At 44.0% G+C, this 12,016-nt stretch overlaps 1 protein-coding gene across 5 annotated transcripts in view; it reads right to left on the reverse strand.

Moving 5' to 3' along the window:
* kcnab2a (potassium voltage-gated channel subfamily A regulatory beta subunit 2a) overlaps positions 1 to 12,016 on the reverse strand; it is a 108,380-nt gene that overhangs the window by 4,834 nt on the left and 91,530 nt on the right. For all 5 annotated transcript variants that reach the window (XM_085274316.1, XM_085274314.1, XM_085274315.1 and 2 more), the window contains 5 exons: positions 6,562 to 6,647; positions 6,281 to 6,401; positions 5,517 to 5,611; positions 4,233 to 4,353; positions 1,099 to 1,187 (listed from right to left, as the gene is read on the reverse strand). In XM_085274316.1, coding sequence (XP_085130442.1) covers positions 1,099 to 1,187; positions 4,233 to 4,353; positions 5,517 to 5,611; positions 6,281 to 6,401; positions 6,562 to 6,647 — 512 coding nt within the window. The remainder of the gene's footprint in view (positions 1 to 1,098; positions 1,188 to 4,232; positions 4,354 to 5,516; positions 5,612 to 6,280; positions 6,402 to 6,561; positions 6,648 to 12,016) is intronic.

Raw genomic sequence — 12,016 nt, forward strand, 5'->3', positions numbered from 1 at the left:
TCAACTATTTTTGGAACTGGGGTAGAACTTTGTAAACAGACACTACATAAAGTATTTATAGTAAAGTAGTGCATCACTGAGCAGAGCAGAAATATGAAAACAGGAGGAATATATTGTTCCTTTTAAACTTGATAACTGAGGAAGCTTGACTCAAAGAATAATTATTTTCAACAAAAAGGCTGTATAAATAAAGATTTATGAAAATACATCACTAAAAAGAAAAATTTATTAAGATATTTTGCCCTTTTTGATAAAAAATACAGATCGTTTTACTCTGAATTTCAAAGTGAGGAGTAAAATCTTCTATTTAACCGGAAAAGAAGCAAAATAAAAAAAGAGATTAGATGGTAGTACAAATTAAACAGGAACTTTTCGCGTGTAGAGAATAATAAAGTATTTGCTCTTCCGACAATGCAGACATTAAATAAAAAGAAAGAAATAATATTTTTATTGAAACTTCCTGAGAAAGTCTTTCACACCAGGGGCCGTTTCTATTTCAGCGTCTCTGATATAAAATTCTGGCAAAAGGGAAACTGCAGAGCCCTTGGGAAATGTGAGCATAGCATTTCAAACCCGAAATATCAAACGCATTCTGGGAGAGGAGACGTTTAGAGCACACACACACACACACACACACACACACACACACACACACACACACACACACACACACACACACACACACACACACACACACACACACACACACACAAAGCATCGGAGTAGATGAGAGTCAGAATGCTTTTTACTTCGGGCCAGACATAATGTGAGGAGGGGACGTAAACCCGCACCGGTCTGAAAACCCCATTAAAGAGTGCATCTTATCAGGAGAGGAGGAAGCGGCTGTGAGCTCATCTCCAATCCCACTGGCAACTGATACTCCTCTGACCTTATTAACTCAGTACAGTAAAGCACCCAGGCGTGCAGCAGCAAACTGCCCAGGAGGCCAAGCCGTGCCCAGGAGAGGAGGCTGCCGCTATGGACTGTAAGGCACGAATACGAGCCCAACAAAGCGGGTCAGGTTGCATTTTCACAAATTAAGCTTCTGATTTGTTTCGCGGTAACACAAGCAAAGCGTACACACACGAACACACTCACCTGGATCGCTCCTATGTTCTCCATCAGCTGGTCGGTGTTGGACGCCCCTAAAAGGACAGAGCTCACCCCCTCGTTCCGTAGGCACCACGCTGCAGGAGACCAGTAAATAAGGATGACACCCCTACCGTGATTAAACACACGCACATACACACACACACACAATACCCGAGACGCAAACACACGCTGATTACTATTTGTACATGAAATGACAGCCGCTCCCTGATAAAATAAACCAACTGCTATACTATGGCAACATTACTCATCAGGACCTCGACACTCGTTACACTTACACTGGATCAGCGATGGAAGAACCAACCCACTCATGCACACACCACAATATAAAAATGACTCCTGATCAGATGCTGCTCAATGCCCGCCTACATTACATCAAATTTCAGTACTATACCTTAGCTCATGCCGTGTTGAAAATGTAACTTGGCATAGCTCGCTGCAGGTAAACTGAGTCTCGTTGTTGCACCATGACTAAATGATTTGAATGGAAAAAAACCATCTGGTGCTTACTTGGTTCTAAAGTTGTTTAAATACAATCTCAGATCAGAACTGTGTCATTATTTAGCTGAAATGAAATAAACCAAATGCAGAAGCAGCGTGTGAAAAAACTGAGTACACATCATGATTCAGCAGATTGTAGAAACACCTGTATGAGCATTAGTCTCTCACATCGGTGTGGAGGAATTTTGACCAACTCTTCTTTACAATGTTGACTCTTCCACAGCATGTCTTTATCCCGTCTTCCTTCTCTCACTCAAACCGGTCGCAGCAGATGGCCCCGCCCCTCCCTGAGCCTGGTTCTGCTGGAGGTTTCTTCCTGTTAAAAGGGAGTTTTTCCTTCCCACTGTCGCCAAAGTGCTGCTCATAGAGGGTCATATGATTGTTGGGCTTTTCTTTGTATGCATTATTGTAGGGTCTGCCTTCCAATATGAAGCGCCTTGAGGCGACTGTTGTTGTGATTTGGCGCTGTATAAATAAAACTGAATTGAATTGTTGCTTCAGTTCACTGAGATTTGCAGGCATTTGTTTATTCACAGCTCTCTTAAGGTTGTCCCACAGCATTTCAATCATGTTCAGGTCTGGACACTGATGGATTGCAACATGCCGACTCTTTTTTCAGCCATTCTGTTGTAGATTTACTGCCGTGCTTGGATTTATTCTCCTGTTGCATGACCCAATTTCAGCAAAACCATTACCCGTTAGAAAGACGTCCCCAACTTTAACACCATAATGCTTTAGTATACAGTGGAGCTCATAGCTAACTCAGCGGCTGCAACTTGCTGTGGTCCTGTGGCTGTAAAACAAGCTCAAATCATCATCCCTCCACATCAGTCCTGACATCTGGTATGAAATGTTTGTGCTGTTTTGTTTTTTTTCTAAAGGCAGCGCTTTGTATTATGAACAGACATCTCCATTTCTGGTCTCATCTGTCCAAAGAACATTGTTCCAAAAGTCTTTGCTCAGATGTGGCTTTGGAGCCCTACGCCATGCAGTCATTTTCTTTTTAGCAAGAAGAGTCTTTTTCCTGTCACCACTTCCAAACGAGACATACTTCTTCAGTCTTTTTCTGATTGTACTGTCGTGAACTTTAACATCTAAAATGCTAACTGAGGCCCATGGAGTCTAAGATGTAGCTCTTGGGGTTTTTTTTGCAGTGTTGCTGAGCATTGCATGGTCTGTTATGGGGTAAACGTGTTGGGACATTCACTTGTGTGCGTGTGTGATGATTACAAACTGTTATGAAACAGAGGTGATCACGTTTGCTAATGACCAATTAATCAAGTGCCTTTGATAAGCGACCTCCGTTGGTGACTTACCATCTTAGTTCTATAGAACCAGTAAGGGTGTACTTAATTTTTCAAACACTGCTTCTGGATTTAGGTTTGTTAAATATTGACTGTGTAATTTATTGTGTGATGTTCATCTGTTTTTCCTGGTATATATATATATTTTTCATAAGACTAAGTTCCCATCCCTTTGTAAAGCACAGGTAGTGAAGCAGGAACTTGCAAAAAACTCATGTACAAATACTTCAGAACCATTTTCAGGTGCAAAGCCTGAATAAAAGAACTACATCTTAGAGCAGCTCTCTGCTAATAATGTTCAGAAAACCTGCCTTTTTGTGATCACTGCATACAAATACAAACACACACACACCTCATCCTTGCTTGGTCTGCCATTGTAATTGGGAACTGTATTATGCAGTACAACTGCATGCTCTTGAAATTCAGGAAAATACACTGGTAAGCAGATTACAGTATAATGGAATGAGGAATGCTGCTGTAAAAATGGTGGGATTATGATTCTACACAAATCTTCAATAAACATGAGAATACGGCCAAAAAAAGAAGATCTTCATCGGGAGTGATGCAGGTGCAGACCTTCCCTCAGGCTGCTGAGATACCGACTACATTTGTTTACTCTGTTCTCACACTTGCAGCCTGATTCCTGAATTTACCACCTGCTCAAGGAGTCTCGGGATAAAGCCCAAGGCGAGAAGCAGTCTGTTATTGTTTTATAGTTTTTATTTAATGCTGGAGTGACACAGCGATCTAGAAGACTGCATATAAATGTCCCGTGCTGCCTACAGGAGTGCTGGAAGGATTTATGGTAATTGAGGGAGAACCGAGGGTGTCCACTAATGGCCCGTGAAACCAAATCTATGACAGTGTATTACTGTGTGGGTGAAAAATCTGCTGCGATCTGTGCTGAGATAGGAGACCGACTGCGAGATTTATTCGCCGCGTCCCTCTCGACTGCCACTTTAACGACGCTTGCAGGACTCTGCGTCTTTGGGGTTTGCACATTTACTGCCCGGCAAGTGAATCGATACGAGTCATCCTCTGGATTTATATCTGATACTGTGAGTTCCTGTCCCTTTAAGACGCACTATTTACCTTTCTTATTGCTTTATTTCTTAAATAGTCCCTGTTTTCTTGTTTTTCCTCATAAATATACTTTTTTTTTTAACTGCACACTTACAACACACACACACGTGACAACACAACACACCAAGTGTCAAACCAGACAGCTGCGAGAGTGGTGCTGACCTCGGCCTGTCCGAGGCAGAGGGACGGACAGACAGACAGAAAGAGAGAGAGCAGCAGAGTGTATCTGCGTACCGATGGCGAGTTGGGGCAGAGTGCAGCCCAGCCGCTCCGCGATTGCCTGCAGCTCTTTCAACTTCGCCTGCTGACGCCGGCCCTCCTCGCTCAAGATCTTGTCCTTCAACCACTGGTAGCCCTGTCGAAAACACAGCACACCTGCTCAAAAACACAGCCCTGCTCACACCGCTGCGCTGCAGCTCCTGTGTCACCAGGGCCTGTTTTTAAACACGTGACTCTGTCTCCTGCTGTCTACACCTCAGCCAGGGAAACACAGCTCACTCTATGCTTTTGTAAAAAAATAATAATAGTCAGTTCATTTATAGCAGATTTACAAACATTACAAAAATTTAATATGTTAAAAAAGTGTTAGTTTTGTCCCAGCTGAGTTATACAGTAGCTTTGATATCTAGCTGGTAGATCTAACAATACAGAGGATGTGATTAGTATCACAAGGATTCACTGACTCAACGATCCAAAACACCACAAACATCCACAGACAACACTGAGCCGAACGGGAAGCAGCACATTCAACATAAGTCACCAAAAGTACTGCACGACACCAAGATGGAGAGCTTGCTTCATGAACCGGCAGAGCTCAAACCAACAATCAGTGACACACGATCCACAGAAACACAACATGCCACTCCAGCACAGAGGGACAGAACACCAATCAGGTGTAAGCTTATGTGTTGAGCTGTCTTGGATCTCTTATTTTTAAAAGTCTGCATGCTGAATGCTAAAATATATTTCAGCATCACAACATGACATGATGGAAAGTGAGGGCTGCTGAGTTCATCTGTCACAAATACAGGATTGAATCCCTGAAGCCGCGTCTCCTCTTTAATCATTTTTAGTAAAAATGGACGTTTTGTTTTCTTCTTCTCCTGACACAACACACTGAATTGATTCCCGATTCATCGGCCAATTTATAAAGTGAAACATTTTTAAAGTGTTGGTATCTGTAGTGTCAAATAAAAATTCACAAGTCAGCACGCACATGTGCCGCACTATTATTGTTGTGAGCGTAGGTGTTTTGTGGTCATTTGCGTGGACTAAAATATATTAAGCTGACACCAACTGACAAACAGTGTGTAGCAGCACTGCTTGTGAAGCGGTACGCAGTGCATGGCGTCGGCATGGCACTGAAAACACACAAGGTTACAGTATGTGGTGAGTAACAGAACCTGAAAGACACAAACACACACAATAAGCAACCAGCAGTGAAACGCAGCACAGTGACAGCGGCACAGATGATCAGAGTGGGATAAAGAAGGAGCACAGCGAGCGAGGCTTGTCTACCTTAAGGGAGGCCCGCGAGTAGGGAGGGACCCTGCCATCGTATTTCCCTGAGATGATCCCACAGGCCAGCGGAGACCACGTCATGGCCCCCACACCTGAGAAGAGAAACATGTGATCACCACTGAACAATTTTTATCAGCCTTCAATAAATTAAAAAAAAAAGGGCTGAACTTTGCTGAGTTGATGATGACCATTTCTCTACTTCTCTTAAATCACACTGACTGTTCACACACTTCCACAGCATGTCTTTTATTCCGTCTTCCTCCCCTCACCCAAACTGGTCGCGGCAGATGGCCGCCCCTCCCTGAATCTTGTTCTGTTGGCAGTTTCTTCCTGTTAAAAGGGAGTTTTTCCTTCCCACTGTCGCCAATGTGCAAGTGGGGTCATATGATTGTTGGGTTTCTCTCTGTATGTATTATTGTAGGGTCTACCTTACAATATAAAGCTCCTTGAGGCGACTGTCTGCATTGAATTGAAGCTAATAAAGTTATATGACAACACAAACAAGACTTTAACCAGTTATAATCAGAACTGCACTGATCTCCAGTGCTCCAGGAAGTAAGAGAGAAGTTCTCATGTTACATTTCTGAAATGCTTCCTTTTATTTTCATCAGACCCGAGATCCAACACTTGGCTTCAATTTAACCTTGTGTGTCCACGTGTCAAAAATCCCTCTAGCTCTGTGGGTTTGTGTAAAAAATAACTTTTGTAATGCTTTCATGGATCAATTCTCCACGTGGAGGCACAAACGCACCACTGCTCACCTATCTTATGGAACAGCTCAGGTAGCTGCACCTCCACTTTCTCTCTCTGGAACATGTGGTACTCTGCCTGCTCGCAGATGGGGGGAATCTGGTTGAACTGTCTCGCAACAGAGTACGCTTCCTAGAGAAAAACATGCAAAGAGTTACATAATACAGCAGAGTATGTAAACATTTTGTATTGGGAACAATACTGAACAAGAATAGAAATAGTAGATAATGTGAAGCTGGAAATAACTGGAACTTGTGAAGATAGAAGGAATGTATTTTGGACTGAGTCTCACCATTATTTCCATCGGGCTCCAGCGGGATGTCCCCCAGTACATGGCCATGCCTTGGTTTATCACATGGGTCATTGCTCGAACCGTTTCTGCAAGTTACACACAACAAAGATGAGGACAAAAAACCCCAAGAAGTTTCCCACATTTTTGGTTACACATACAAACATCTACACATAAACACACTGTTCCACTGGTGGATCCGGTTTTTGATCTGCAAAATGTTAAAACTCTGGATCTGAACACAAAAGCCCGACCCATGTGTTTAGGCAAGGGCAGCCAATCAAAATAAAGGTAGATTGTTAGATTGTAGAGTGTTAAATGGCTTGTTTCAATGCTGGATCAAGGTGTAGTTTAAGATAAACAAAGCTGCTCGAGTGGAGTCCAAAAATAAAAATATGTAGCTCTGGCAGCAGCACCATGCTCTCCCGTGTTTTAAATGCACCTTAGAACAACACGCAGCAACGCTACACATGAGCGAGAGGAGGGAGGTTTGGGTTCTTCACACACCCCTGTTCTCTGCTGGCCATCGGGGCGGGGGGGCTGGGAGGAGGTGTTGGCCGTCCGATTGGGATCTGGGATGCGGGGCCTCCCTGCTGCTGCGGAGCCTGGGGCGGTCTGCTTGCCTCCACCCCGGGGCTGGGCGCTCAGGTATGTACCAGCTCGCTCCCGGTGACTACTTGGCGGGGCCTGGTGCCTGTTGCTCAGTCAGGCCTCTTCCGGGGCAAAGGGGGGCCCCCAGGCCTCCGGCCTCTGGGCCTGCGGCTCGGTTCACTCTGGCACAGCTGGCTGCCGGCAGAGCCGGCGGGCACGCCACTGCAGCCCCCTCTGGCTTCTGCTCGGTGGCTACTGAGTGACCCCTCATCTGGGGCTCCCCTCAGCTCTTCCCAGGAGGGTGGCACGGATGCCCCTCCGGTGGTCCTCCTTGGGCTCTCGCACTCTGGGGCCTCTGGATGTCTGGAGCCTGGATCTCCTCCATGCCTGCTTCATGCCCTGGGGGACGGGGTTATGGCTCTCTACATCCTCTAGCAGACCATTACATGGGGAAACCTTTTGAATACAAGCGCGCTGATCCACACAGGTGTGCACACGGGTGTTCACTGTTCATAGACATAAACTACACCTTTATTGGCTGCTATTTCCAAGCACATTGTGCGCTGTCGGTCCTGCTTGCTACACAACAACATTCAATATTTAGTATTTACTGCTGTTTACGCTTAGCTAGATTAACATGATGGTGTTGTGTTTAGTATGTTGCTCTGTTTTTTTTTTGCTTGTTTTCTCTTCTTTTTCTCTCAACAGGTGATCCAGGAGATTTTTGTTTTTCTTTTTAAGTGCCCTTTCTCACTGTCCCTCTTCCCTTCTGTTTTTGTTTTCCTTCATCTTTCTTTCTCCCTTTCCTATCCCTCAGTCATGCCTGTCCCGTCTGTAACAACTGAAAATAAAATAAAATAAATAATAACAACAAAAGGTTAATCAAATGAAGCAATATGGCAAGGCCGTGATGATCCATTTGGCAAAGTAAATCCATTGGGTATCCTTGTTGGTCTTCAGACAACAATTCTGACGGCTAAAGAACCAAATGGGACAGGCAAAAAAAAAAAATGTAGCTTAAAAATAAAAATAAAGAGCCGGCCTTATAAAAGAAAAAACCCATTAACACTCGTTTCACCCTGTGGTGTTTTCCGCAGCATACAATACCTCAAACAGTGTCCTGGTACTCTAATTTATGTGCATCTGCTTGTTCTTTCTTCTTCTAAAAGAAGCACTCGTTATCATTTGCAATCCAAATGGCCTCGGCCATTCAGGACAGAAGTGGAAAAGCTGATTATGTTAATCAGAATGGAGCATGATTCACCCTGATGAGGATGACATCTATTCATAACAAGGCACTTGAATGACATTAATGTTTAAAAAAAATAAAAAATCCTAAGAATCTGTCAATTTCGATCTGCAGCGGGCTGCAGAAAGGAAATCCAGTGAAATAAATACGAGACGACGGCCGTATTTGCACCACTTCAGATCTTTAATTGTGCCTCTTCAGTGGTTTGACAAAGTGGACTACAGCTTATTTATTTTAAGCACAGATGGTTAGAAAATATGTCAGGGGTGATTTATTTTTCTCTTTAATGTGATGACTGGATGTTGCAGAGAGATTAATCTCATGTTACTGTGTCAACACAGCACTGCATTTGATTTAAAGCCGTCAGGTGGGAATGTGTTTTTAAAGCATGCATGCTTATGTGTATGATAAGAGAGATTTGAATAAACAAATGATTCTGATAATTATGCTAAAGATTATAACATAAAAATATACATTAGCAGAGGCATGATAAGAGAGCCATGGCACTCAAAGAATCCTGATTACACATCCGCAGTTTAGCTCCTGTCATAAAAGAGCCAGTCAACAGCTGAAACTAGGATATACGACCCAATCAGTGGGTAATGTTGCATTGGCACAGTAGAAGTCTATCACAGGCTTCTACTGCACATCTGCAACCTTAACAAAGATGTAGATAAGTCAAATTACATTCATGCAAATAAGCTTTAAGATTAGATTTGTTCAGTGGTTTGTTCAGTGGTTGTATGGATATTGAAATGCACTCCCATTTATACAGTTCTTTTATAATCTTAATGACTAAAAGTCCCATTTTAACCCCCATTAAGCAACATACATTTATACAGCACTTTAATTACCTCATACCCACGGCATATTCAGAATCACCAGTTAACCTAATGGTCTTTGTACCGTGGGAGAAGGCATGAGAGAACGCACACAGGCATAGGTGGGGATCGAGCCGGTTATAAGCTTGTTGTAAGGCTACAGTGCTAACCACTCGACCATCATGGCCATCCATGATAAACGGCCCTGAGCCATGAAGGAAGAAATAATGAGTATTTTTTGTGAGCATCAAAGAAGTTGATGAAAAGCCCTTTAACCCTCATTCTAGGCAAAGCTTTAAAGCAGTTTTTGGTTTGACTTGGTTGCTTTTATACAAGCTGTTTTTATGTAACATTAATTAATTTGTTACATTTTATGTAACAAATTAACGATATGGCTCTCTCCTCACCACAGACAGCATAAAAGATGTAGCTTCCAGGTCTAAAAAGCAAAGGTTGATCCTTAAGTAGCCTAAGCCTAAATTCACTCTAATGGGCATCAGGGGGCGAAAGCTGTGGATACTGAAAGACTGAGCCCTGTAGAAGTCGCGCAATCTGATATCGTCGTGTTGGTGTTGTTCCAGGATCAACATTGCAAGTGACCAATCAGAATGTTGTGACGTCATACTTTTGCGACTTCGGGAAAAACCGCCGTAAAACAAAAAAACTGTACTTAAGCTGCGAGAAACCGCCTCTGTCCGCCGATCAGCGGACCCTGACCCTGACCCTAACCCTTTAATAAACACTATGCAGCATTGATATTGTCCTTGCAACATTGGAATTTCATAAATGCACAAATGGCTTGGCGCGCCAAAGAATAACGTCACAAGAATGTGATTGGTCACTTGCAATGTTGATCCTGGAACAACATTTACTATGCTGTTCCAGGAACAACACCAACACGACGATATCAGATCATCTGTAGAAGTCTATGGTCTCTGTGTTTCAGAAAGGTACTGTTACGGTCGCTGACCTCTAGTGGCTCTCCCTCTGTAGATGAGTTGTTTTTCTCCTTTTCTTGTGTTGCAGGTCTGCCTCATGAGCCGCAGCTGAGGTGTGTTCCAGCTCGTCAGCCACGGCATATAGGCTGCCATCCTAAACTGCCACACCCCCTGCCATTTTCCCCATGTTTGCCAGAGCTGTGAGCTGTAGAGTTTTGGGCAGCGGGCCTTAGTGTGTATGTGTGTGAGAACTTACCCTCTGTGAACTTTGGTTTTTCTTTCTTTTATTGTGAGCGAAGGTGTGCCCTTATTGTGATAATTAGTTTGTCATTGTGGAAGCAGGTAGGGGTTCTCTGCCATTTTTGTTTCACCTGTTTTCTCCTGGTTTGGTTAGACAGGGAGCTCAGCCATTGTATTTTGTTTTTGGTTAGTGAGTACTTGGTTTTGATTTCTAGCTAAAAGGGGGTGTTTTGTTTATTGTTTTGGCCTTGGAGACCCTGAAGAAAAGAGCTTCCCTGTGTTTTTGTACTGTAGTAGTTTTAGGCAATAAATCTTGTATACTGACATCTCTTTCTCCAGTAGTTCATGTGTTCCCTTTCACTTTGTGTTACCCCTCACTCCAGTCGACACTCCGTTCATTAAGTGGGGCGTAACATAAGTGGGGGCTCGTCCGGGATTATTTGGGTTATGGCACAGTTTAGCCTGGGTGATTTTATAGCTAGGCCTGCATTGGACCAGCTTGATGCATGTCGGAAGGAGGATTTGTGTGCTGTTGCCGCGCATTATGACATCCTTGTGGCCAAGTCCATGAAGAAGAGCGAGTTAAAGACTCTTGTTGTCAGTGGGTTGGTTGGGCAAGGTGTGTTCCCCTTAGAGGTGGACTCGGGGGATGCCGCGTCACTCCTCGAAACCTCTGGTCATCCTCAGGTTTGTGCTGAGGAGGGGGCGGGGACACCTACGGTGGTCAGACCAGGTGAGGGAAAGCCACCAACCTCTCTTCCACGGTTTGAGCCCTTCTCTGTCGAATCTAGTAATCCCAGTGTTAGTGCACGCGTAAAGGTACGTTTAGTTCGTCTTGAACTTGAGGCCAAAGAAAGGGAACGTAAGGATGAGCTTGAGTTCAAGTTGAAGTGTCGGGAGCTAGAAGCTGAGACATCTATTAGGTTGCGTCAACTGGAGTTGCAAGCTAACAAATTGTCTCCTGAGCCTTCTGCTCCACCTACAGTGAAGGATGAAGACAACAATAGCAATCCTTCAGATAATTCTCTCCCTGCTCCTGCACCTCCGGCATTTGATGTGGGCAAAAACATTGCCCTAGTTCCACCATTCAGGGAGACTGAGGTGGAGGCCTATTTTAATGCGTTTGAGCGCATTGCTATGGCGTTACATTGGCCCAAGGAGGTTTGGTCCCTTTTGCTTCAGTGCAAATTAATTGGTAAGGCACAGGAAGTATGCGCAGCTCTCACTATCGAGGACAGTCTTGTGTATGACAATGTCAAAAGCGCTATACTCAGAGCCTATGAGTTGGTGCCTGAAGCCTACAGGCAGCGTTTCAGGACCCTGAGGAAATCCGCTGCTCAAACATTCCTTGAGTTCGCAAGGGAAAAAGGGACACTATTTGATAGGTGGTGTCAAGCAAGCAAAGTGTCAGAGTTCAACGCATTGCGTGAACTGGTGTTGTTGGAGGAATTCAAAAACTGTGTTCCTGATCGTACAGTGCTGTACCTGAATGAACAAAAAGTGGCCACTTTGCAGGAGGCAGCTGTCCTGGCAGAAGAATTTGCTTTAACGCACAAAAGCGTGTTTGTGGGTAAATCCGAATCACACTATCGTGAACGACTGGAAAAGGACACAAAGCC

The sequence above is a fragment of the Mchenga conophoros genome, linkage group LG5 (assembly GCF_057382185.1).
Source record: "Mchenga conophoros isolate Kocher_MC1m ecotype Shallow Benthic linkage group LG5, M_conophoros_male_GT1.1, whole genome shotgun sequence".
NCBI lineage: Eukaryota > Metazoa > Chordata > Actinopteri > Cichliformes > Cichlidae > Mchenga > Mchenga conophoros.